At 40.0% G+C, this 9216-nt stretch overlaps 3 protein-coding genes across 3 annotated transcripts; 2 read left to right on the top strand and 1 right to left on the bottom strand.

Annotated features, from left to right (window-relative positions):
• Positions 1 to 461: 461 nt before the first annotated feature.
• BNAA10G14350D lies at positions 462 to 1001 on the top strand. The gene has a single exon (XM_022693377.2). The coding sequence runs from the start codon at positions 620 to 622 to the stop codon at positions 944 to 946; it is 327 nt and encodes a 108-aa protein (XP_022549098.1). The 5' UTR covers positions 462 to 619; the 3' UTR covers positions 947 to 1001.
• Positions 1002 to 1013: 12 nt separating this feature from the next.
• LOC106371679 (ylmG homolog protein 2, chloroplastic) lies at positions 1014 to 2322 on the bottom strand. Its single transcript, XM_013811767.3, has 3 exons — positions 1962 to 2322; positions 1649 to 1851; positions 1014 to 1434 (listed from the first exon to the last, which is right to left on the bottom strand). Exons 1-3 carry the CDS (start codon positions 2265 to 2267, stop codon positions 1197 to 1199), a joined length of 747 nt encoding a protein of 248 aa, XP_013667221.2. The 5' UTR covers positions 2268 to 2322; the 3' UTR covers positions 1014 to 1196.
• A 355-nt stretch (positions 2323 to 2677) lies between these two features.
• LOC106371676 (copper-transporting ATPase PAA2, chloroplastic) lies at positions 2678 to 8728 on the top strand. Its single transcript, XM_013811765.3, has 17 exons — positions 2678 to 3406; positions 3537 to 3614; positions 4013 to 4110; positions 4198 to 4251; positions 4377 to 4463; positions 4550 to 4714; positions 5002 to 5112; positions 5207 to 5275; positions 5691 to 5800; positions 5973 to 6078; positions 6289 to 6355; positions 6756 to 6835; positions 6972 to 7426; positions 7614 to 7788; positions 7894 to 8025; positions 8180 to 8330; positions 8464 to 8728. The coding sequence occupies exons 1-17, from the start codon at positions 2776 to 2778 to the stop codon at positions 8550 to 8552; spliced, it is 2658 nt and encodes an 885-aa protein (XP_013667219.2). The 5' UTR covers positions 2678 to 2775; the 3' UTR covers positions 8553 to 8728.
• The last annotated feature ends 488 nt before the right edge of the window (positions 8729 to 9216 follow it).

Below are 9216 nucleotides of genomic sequence, written 5' to 3'. Positions count from 1 at the left end.
TTATTTGGACTTCTCGTCGTGTCTAAAACTCACAGAAGAAGATCTAAGACGGATCTTGAATTTCTACTCGTTACGTAGATCGCTTAAGCTATTTAGATGTACACAGGTATGACATAGTAAAGAAGCAGTTGACCAAAAAAAAAGAAGCAAAGAAGCCTGTATTAAAACTCACACTTATGCTTCTTTTTTTATGTTGAAGTCAACCTTCAGATGATCAAATGATGAGTAGACAAGTTTTGGCTATGTATGTCATTGAAGTTATGAACCATGTTTTATTGTTACACCAAATCATCTCCAGAATTCGTAATAGATTAACAGTTACTACTTTATTAGAAAAAGATGGTACTAAAAGGAAGAAAAAAGGAGAAAAATGGCATATGATTCTATGGAATATTTTTTTATCAATGTGTGGCCATTAGACACAAAAAGATTCCTCTGAACAAGTGGAAAATCTCTCCTCTCCTCTCCTCCTGTGTAAATTGTTAACCGCTTTCGGACACTATCCTGCAACTTATGTAGAGATTCTCCCCCAAGAAACAAACCGTTTCCCTTCAAAAAGATAAAGACCAAGAAGTTACCAGTTTGTATCTTGATTGTTCTACTAGTTTTCTTTTTCTGCATGGAAACAGGATCATCATCCAGGTTTACTTCGTCCAGGAAGTTTCTGGCTATAAGCTTGTCGGTACTGGCCGTGCTCTCGCCTCTCTACATCGACAGCTTATCAGAGGAAGATGAAGAACCGGAAGAAGAACTCTTTGGTTTCATGTTTTCGCTACCCGTGCTCCTTCTATTCTTGGTTTTGGCCATTGCCCTGTCCCTGTATTGTGATCAGAGCTTGACCAGGTTTGATCCTAACTGGATTCACAGGCTCTGTGGTTCGTTTGGTGGGTTGCTCGTCATTCTCATCCTTCTTGTTTTCGTCTTGAAATGCAAATCCTCTGCTTAGACCCTTTACTGGAAGTTGTTAATGAAGAAAACAAAGCTTATCATTTTCCCTGAAATTTTGCAAAATCTTACAAAGAACATAACTCTTTTTCTTTAATGTTTTTAGTAACAACTCTTTTTATTCATTTTATAAAGAAAATTTACACACAAAATAAAACTCAGAATCCAGAGATGCAGATGAATAAAATTACTCGAAAAGTATATGTCACATGTTGAAGCGAAGAAAAGAGGAGTTGTTTTTTTAATAAGGTTTAAGCAGAGCTCGGTGTTTGGTTCTGGTTGCTACTCAACCTTCTCCTCCTCATCCACTTTGTCTCACAAGATGATGGAGAAGTCACTCCTTCAGCTGGTGGGAGCTCACAAGGAAGCGCCATAGCACTGCTGGTGAAGGCGTTGAGAACAAGGAAGGCCAAAATGGGAGACAAATCTAATCCTCCAAGAGGCGGTATGACTCCCCGGAATATGTTCAAGTATGGATCACATAGAGTGCTGATACAATGGTACACGCATACACATAATCAGAAACCAACAAAACTCAAATGTAAGGTTTCTAACAAATCCTTAAACCAGTCATGAGCTGGGACAAGAAAGTAAGTTGATCCCAAAGACTACCTCCAGCATTGAAAAATAGAAGATTCATGATCTAAGATGTAAAGACTGAAACTTTTAATAGTGGCACTGAGAGCAGGAAAACACTACGGACCTGAGGGGGTTAACAATGGCAGGAGGAGCAGTGGGGAACCAGGTGAGTACTAGACGGACAACAAGTACGGTGTTGTAGATGTTGAGGAAGTTTATCAACCCGTTAGCAACCACCATTCCTGCAACTGAATCTCCAGGCAGAACCGCTGCAAACCCGTGATCCGACATGGCAAGCCTAACCCTTGTAGTGTTCCTCAAACGAATCTGATAAAATCAAACAAAAAGACTCATCCTTTTGAACATCCAAGGCTCACAAAATCACTCCTCCACTAACCCTTAATACCATATTTCATAAACACGGTAGGAGTGTTTACCTCGTCGCAGATACAGCGAAACTCGGAGGACAAGCGAACCGCTTCCTGAAACAGAGGGTTCTTAGCGGCGAGCGAATGGAAGAAACCTGCAAATTTCTCGGTCGCGGAGAGTAGAGAACGATGGAAGTCTTGAATCAACTTGACGGAGTCTGAAGCTGGTGGTAGAAGTCGCAAACTGGGCTTGTTCGTACGCACGGAAGGTGTTTGCGTAAATGCCGAGGAGAGCGACACGAAGAAGTTCGGTATCGTCACTCTCGGAGAGGATTTGGAGCTTCTCATATCTGGTTCGTTCGCAGTGACCTCCATTGCAGCGGAGCTCTGAGATTTTTCGGACAAGGTGAAGAAGATAAAGTACAGAAAATAGATATTTCAGACAGGGGACACGTGGCGCTGTTATCATCACTGTGTCCCAGGAACACTAACCTTCTGGTTCATCCAGAGTCTTACGTATTCCAAAAGTCGACCTTTCACAACGCTGCGTTTTATCTTTCTGACTTTGGTGACACGTGACGTCAGTCTTCTCCTTCATCCAGAAGGTCTTACCCAGTCTCTAGATACTACAGTCAACCTTCCAAAAACGCTGCGTTTTATCTTTCTGATTTTGGTGACAGCCTGGCACTACTAGTTTTGGGCCTTTAAAAAAATTCCACAAACGCGGCTTAAAACTCTTTGTGGACGAGAAGAAAAAAAAAAAGCGGTAAAACACGTGTCAGTCTCTGACTATTCCGTTTCGGATACCGTTTAAAACGAACCCATACCACCACTGGATTTTTTCCACTATCGTAGACGATCGTTCAACTCCCGCCGGCGAAATATGGCGACCAATCTCCTCCGCCTCTCTCTTCCTCCACCGTCGAGTCTGCATTTCCGTTCCGGTAAGTTCCTCGACGCTAAATTCTCGAAGCGAATCTTTCCTAGATATCGCCGCTCTCGTATCCAACGGCACGGTTCGAAACCTAGTTTCCTGGTATCAAACTCGATCGAGATCACTACTCAATCGATCGAATCTACCATCGAATCTGTGAAATCCGTTGCGAGTGATGATAAGCCTGTTCTCCTCGACGTGAGCGGGATGATGTGTGGAGGCTGCGTCGCGCGGGTTAAATCGGTTCTGATGTCCGATGACCGAGTCGCGTCTGCTGTGGTTAATATGTTGACCGAAACCGCCGCTGTGAGGCTTAAGCCTGAGGTTGAGGAGGCGGTGGCGGATGCGGCGGAGAGCTTAGCTAAGAGATTGACGGAGAGTGGGTTTGAGGCTAAGAGGAGAGTTTCCGGGATGGGAGTGGCGGAGAATGTTAAGAAGTGGAAGGAGATGGTGAGTAAGAAGGAGGAATTGCTTGTTAAGAGCAGGAATCGTGTGGCGTTTGCGTGGACGTTGGTGGCTCTGTGTTGCGGATCTCACACTTCGCATATTCTTCATTCCGTGGGAATACACGTTGCTCATGGTACATTGTTTTGCATATTATTGTTTGCATGTTAGAGAGTTGAATACCAATGAAAATTCTCGTTATGTTAGATGCTATTTTCTGAATACAAATGGAGTTTCTGACTTTCTCTTGCACCTGGTGTTACTAGGAGGAGTCTGGGACTTGCTACACAACTCTTACGTGAAAGGTGGTTTGGCTGTTGGAGCTTTGTTGGGACCAGGACGAGGTTTGCTTTTGCTTAAATATCTTTTTCTCTTATTCTTTTCAGTCTAGAATGCTTACCAGCTAATGCATATACGTTGAGTAATTAGTAATATTAGGGAGAGATACTAGTATATACTCTGATTGCATATTTGAGCTTTGTTGCATCAATGTTTCGAATGGTATAAGTAGTCATTCAAAGGCTATTCAGAAATCCAACTTATCGAAACGGATAAAACTCTTCTGTATTAGAATGTTCAACTTGTCATAAGAGAGAAACGATGAATTTCAGACTTTTTAGGTGAAAGTGACGGTTCCTACTATTATTTGAGACTTGTGTAAATGCTTTAAAATGGTAGCAGTGAACTTTCTTATTTGAGGCTATTCAGAAAGCCAAATGACTGAATAGACTAAATATTGTAGAGTTGCTGTTTGATGGCATAAAGGCTTTCGGAAAAAGATCACCTAATATGAACTCGTTAGTTGGATTGGGATCTATGGCTGCATTTGCCATCAGTTTGGTGAGTATTTTAATCCTGTGATCTAGTTCTGACTAGTGAGTATCCTAGTCTACTTAACTGCAGTTCTCTGCATTGTGAATTATGCAGATCTCACTTGTTAATCCAGATCTAGAGTGGGATGCTTCATTCTTTGAGGAACCGGTGAGTCTCTCTATTACATCCACAAGGGACTATGATGAAAACTTCGTATTTTTTATTTCTACTTCATGGAAATACATTTTTCATTGGTAGATTTCTGATTGTAGCTCTTGTCATTTAGTATGCAGGTCATGCTGCTTGGTTTTGTGCTCCTTGGTCGTTCTTTGGAAGAAAGAGCAAAGCTTAAAGCATCTAGTGATATGAATGAACTATTGGTAAGCTGGACACTTTTCGGTTCTGCTCCCAAAATCAACTTGAAGGCTTTTTCCTTCTCTTTTAAAAATTTAACGTGCCTTTGCAGTCACTCATCTCCACTCAATCAAGACTTGTTATTACTTCATCAGAAAATAACACAGCAGCTGATTCTGTACTTTCCTCTGATTCAATTTGCATCAATGTACCAGTTGATGAGATTCGAGTTGGAGACTCGCTTTTGGTTTTGCCTGGCGAAACGTTTCCCGTCGATGTAAGTGATAGTTTATCCATGCTGCACTGTCTGATACCTTAAAATCATAGTGTGTGTATCTGAAAGCAAAAAAAAAAGAAAATTTTGGAAAAGGAAAAAAGTTTGAGATCTATCAGCTCGTTGAGATTCAGTTAAATTTCACATTCTCTTCTGCACCGTGATAATGGATATGAGTTATTATAATTCTTATTTTCTCAAAACAGCATGGTTATTATTCCTTGTGAATGGTTAGCTCTGAAAGTTCCTGCTGTCGTTTTGATCAAGTTGAATTGATTTTTTGTGCATAGGGGAATGTGCTAGCTGGAAGAAGTGTTGTGGATGAATCTATGCTGACAGGAGAGTCACTTCCCGTGTATAAAGAAGAAGGATGCTCAGTTTCAGCGGGAACAATAAACTGGGTATGTATAGGCTACTTTAACAAAACTGAGGGGGAAATATTGCTGCTTATCAGCAGGATTTTTTAAAACAAGAAATTTGCTTTACGTATTTCAGGATGGCCCTCTACGGATTGAAGCTTCTTCTACTGGCTCCAACTCAACAATTTCTAAAATCGTTAAAATGGTTAGTGTCACTGAATCTAGAGCCAGGAATCTTCATGAAAGTTACACAGTGTGAGGGTTATTTACAGTGTAAAACGTTGGATCTGTTCAAAACATCACGTGAAAAAAAATGCAGCCATCAATCTCTATAGTTTGTAGCTGACTTTCCTCGTCCAAAACAAAAGGAGGAAAGACAGCTACGAATAGAAATATCAGTCGCAACCTGCATATAGAAACCTGATTTCAGACAAGAAAGTATGTAGGAAATTAAGTCAAACCCCTCGGTTCCTCTGTAAGTCTTAACTTCATCCTCTCCTGTCTGGAATCAGGTTAACCTACAACATATGAATGAGCTCTATTTGTAGGATTGTTTGGATTACGAGGATGCTTTGTGAGAATTTAAAATATGAATACCTTATGAAACACTGAACTTTTAGGTTGAGGAAGCTCAAGGTAATGCAGCTCCTGTACAGAGGCTGGCAGATGCAATAGCTGGACCATTTGTCTACACTATAATGTCTTTATCTGCAGTGACGTTTGCCTTCTGGTATGGTTTTCTTTTCAAAATATCTACCGGAAATAACTTCTAAAATTCGATAAGATGCTTCCACTTGTTTTAGCAGGAATCTGTTTATTTAGTTGTAGTGTAAACGAAGCGTCATGTGTCAATTTCCTGTTCAGGATCACCAAGTAAAGACTCAGTTATTTTAATGTTTCAGGTATTACATTGGTTCACACATCTTCCCAGATGTTTTGCTCAATGATATTGCTGGACCTGATGGAGATCCTTTGGCATTAAGCCTAAAACTGGCCGTGGATGTCTTGGTGAGTGAGCATGAAAAGTAAAGTGTATTTTTCATGTGAAGTATCAAAATATGAGTTTGTTACTGGGACTAGACGAACTTATTGAGGGATGTAAACCGATAATTGTGGAGATAATGTGAATTAGCGAGAAGGGAATGTGGGATAAATGAAGGATAGCGAGAAACTTTGGTGAAAAAACATCATATTAACTCGTTTTTTGTTATTTACCAGGTAGTTTCCTGCCCCTGTGCACTGGGCCTTGCAACACCAACCGCCATATTAATTGGCACATCTCTTGGTACGTTATCAAGCATATTGTTTTGCATGCAGTTAAAAGTCCGCAAACCTAGCCGAGAAGAGTAACCTAATTGTGTGCAAAGATTTTAAGTTATTAGGAAGATCCCAGATGATACTGAAGCTACCAATTGTTCTCTGATCTTTTTTTAACTACCCTAATAGATAAAAGATCATCAATAGGTTGTAAAAGTTCTGTTGTTGATGGTTTCTTCAGATATTATGAAAATTACTAAAAATGGCCATAGATATCTTAAAGAACCAGTTTTCTAGTTTGAGCCGTATTCACTTAAGACTGCCGTCATTGTGGTTATCATTCGTAATTATAGGGATGTCTGAACGTTATATTACTAGAAAATTTTGTAATTAAACAGTGAGAAGCTAACCTGGTGAAATCTGTCCAGGAGCAAAGCGGGGATATCTTATCAGAGGAGGAGATGTCTTAGAACGCCTGGCTTCCATAGATTGTGTTGCCTTAGATAAGGTATTGCTAAATATTTGGTGTCTCATTTGATTTTCTTCACCAATCTTTCTCTCTCGCCTATCTCTTTATTATCAAAATGGAAGATGCTAGAAAATAAGATATTTTCACTTGATCATAATTTGCATTATGTTTCCAGACAGGGACTCTTACTGAAGGAAGACCTATCGTCTCTGGTGTTGGGTCTTTAATTTACGAAGAACAAGAAGTTCTTAAACTAGCTGCTGCGGTGGAGAAGACTGCAACACACCCAATAGCAAAGGCTATTGTAAACGAGGCAGAAGCGCTGAATCTGGAAACTCCAGAAACAAGAGGCCAATTGACTGAACCAGGTTTTGGAACTCTGGCAGAAATAGATGGACGTTTGGTTGCTGTGGGTGCACTTGAATGGGTTGCCAATCGTTTCCACAAAAAGAACGACTCCTCGGACGTAGTTAAGCTGGAAAATTATTTGGATCGTAAACTATCCAGAACATCATTGACGTCTCGGTATTCAAAGACCGTTGTCTACGTGGGACGCGAAGGAGAAGGGATTATCGGTGCTATTGCAATATCTGATTGCTTGCGCAAAGATGCTGAGTTTACTGTAGCCAGGTAGTTTTCACCCTCCCTTTTTAAAAATAAACAACTGGTTTTAAACTTTTGAGAGAGTGCATGTTTTCATGAAACTAAGTAGTACTACTCCTAGTAGTTCCCTTTCAGTTCTATGAAAAAAATCGGCTTAACTGAAACAGTAATCATCGAGGGTGCCTAAAGTTTTATGTTGGTCTTCTTATTAAAGACTTCAGGAGAAAGGCATCAAAACAATTCTCTTATCAGGGGATAGGGAAGGGGCAGTGGCAACAGTGGCAAAGAATGTGGGGATTGAGAGTGAATCAACCAACTATTCTTTGTCTCCTGACAAGAAGTTCGAGTTTATATCTAATCTTCAATCCTCCGGACATCGTGTCGCTATGGTAAGATCTTCAATTGAATTGCAAGGAATCATTATCTTCAACTTGTTTCCCGTGTAAGATGGATGGTTAGGCTTACGGGGGATATTTTGGTGTGTGTTTCCTAAGGTGGGGGATGGCATAAACGATGCCCCTTCGTTGGCTCAAGCTGATGTTGGAATAGCACTAAAGATCGAGGCACAAGAAAACGCTGCATCGAATGCAGCATCAGTCATACTTGTCCGCAACAAACTCTCACATGTAAAGCTCTCCATTATTCCTTGCTATATAATCAAATTCTTAACGAGTTAACTTGCATATTCATCCACGAGACAAAGAACCAAAACCATATAAGTTTATTGCTCAAGACTCAGTGCTATATAAGGTCAAAGCTAATGTTATTTTTTTTCTGTAGGTTGTGGATGCACTGAGTCTTGCACAAGCGACAATGTCGAAAGTTTATCAGAATCTGGCATGGGCAATTGCATATAATGTCATCTCGATCCCTATAGCTGCAGGTGTCTTGCTTCCTCAGTATGATTTCGCCATGACACCTTCCTTATCCGGTAAGTGTGCTTGATTCCAGTTAAATAAATTACAAAAAAAGAAACAAAGATTCATCTCACTTCCGCTCTGTGGATTGACACAGTCCAATCATATATAGAGTATGGTTAAGTTATACTATCAATTTGCTTTCAGGTGGACTAATGGCACTGAGCTCGATCTTTGTCGTCTCAAATTCATTACTTCTCCAGCTCCATAAATCTGAAACAAGTGCAAACAGCTAGAAGGCTGGTTCCATCTGTTTTGGAGGCCAAGAAGAAACAATGAAGGGTTTTGTATGATAGAGATGATGATCAAAAAAAAATGGTATAATAGAGATGTTGAATCTTGTAATTACTTATGATCATATATACATATAATATAGAATCTTGAAATTAATATTTGATAAGATTTTATGAAACGGCTTTGTATAGACCAGCCGACCAATGACCAATTAAGTACTGTAATTTGTATTCTTCTGTGACCTATATGTTACACAAATTCCAGCATGATAGTCAACATGGCCGTTCTCACCAGCAAAATCCACGTTGAACAACTTCCAAATTTGGCCAGATAAGAGTGGACGCAAATGCGTCTGCGTGGAAAATGTACTCAAGAGAAGGTTGGTGTGTCAGACTCGAACCACCCCATCCTCTCCTTCTCACCAAACATAACATTATCACTTGCATATCCTTTCCTTCTCTTTTTTTTTTTGGTCGACCGGATATGCTTTCCTTCTCACCAAACGTATCCTTATCACTTTCATAATTTTATTGATTCCTACTTGTCCCTTTAAAGATAAATATAAAAATATTTCATATGGTTTGGCATTTAAAACTTGGATTTGGATAAGAACAAATGCGAATTTTGGATTTCCACCTATCAGATTTGAGTGCGCCAAGATTTGGG

Source organism: Brassica napus, chromosome A10 (genome assembly GCF_020379485.1).
Source record: "Brassica napus cultivar Da-Ae chromosome A10, Da-Ae, whole genome shotgun sequence".
Lineage (NCBI taxonomy): Eukaryota > Viridiplantae > Streptophyta > Magnoliopsida > Brassicales > Brassicaceae > Brassica > Brassica napus.
The sequence above is the reverse complement of the archived record's forward strand: the minus strand, read 5'-3'. Positions and strand labels throughout refer to the sequence as shown.

What these genes read in the sequence shown, in the direction of transcription:
- BNAA10G14350D (XM_022693377.2), top strand. Translation starts at nt 620, where the DNA reads ATGGAAACAGGATCATCATCCAGGTTTACTTCGTCCAGGAAGTTTCTG.
- LOC106371679 (XM_013811767.3), bottom strand. Translation starts at nt 2,267, where the DNA reads ATGGAGGTCACTGCGAACGAACCAGATATGAGAAGCTCCAAATCCTCT. An exon ending in TTCGCTGTATCTGCGACGAG is followed by an intron (nt 1,852 to 1,961) that starts GTAAACACTCCT and finishes TGATTTTATCAG; the next exon opens with ATTCGTTTGAGGAACACTAC. An exon ending in GCCATTGTTAACCCCCTCAG is followed by an intron (nt 1,435 to 1,648) that starts GTCCGTAGTGTT and finishes CCATTGTATCAG; the next exon opens with CACTCTATGTGATCCATACT.
- LOC106371676 (XM_013811765.3), top strand. Translation starts at nt 2,776, where the DNA reads ATGGCGACCAATCTCCTCCGCCTCTCTCTTCCTCCACCGTCGAGTCTG. An exon ending in TTTGTTGGGACCAGGACGAG is followed by an intron (nt 3,615 to 4,012) that starts GTTTGCTTTTGC and finishes TAAATATTGTAG; the next exon opens with AGTTGCTGTTTGATGGCATA. An exon ending in CATGACACCTTCCTTATCCG is followed by an intron (nt 8,331 to 8,463) that starts GTAAGTGTGCTT and finishes ATTTGCTTTCAG; the next exon opens with GTGGACTAATGGCACTGAGC.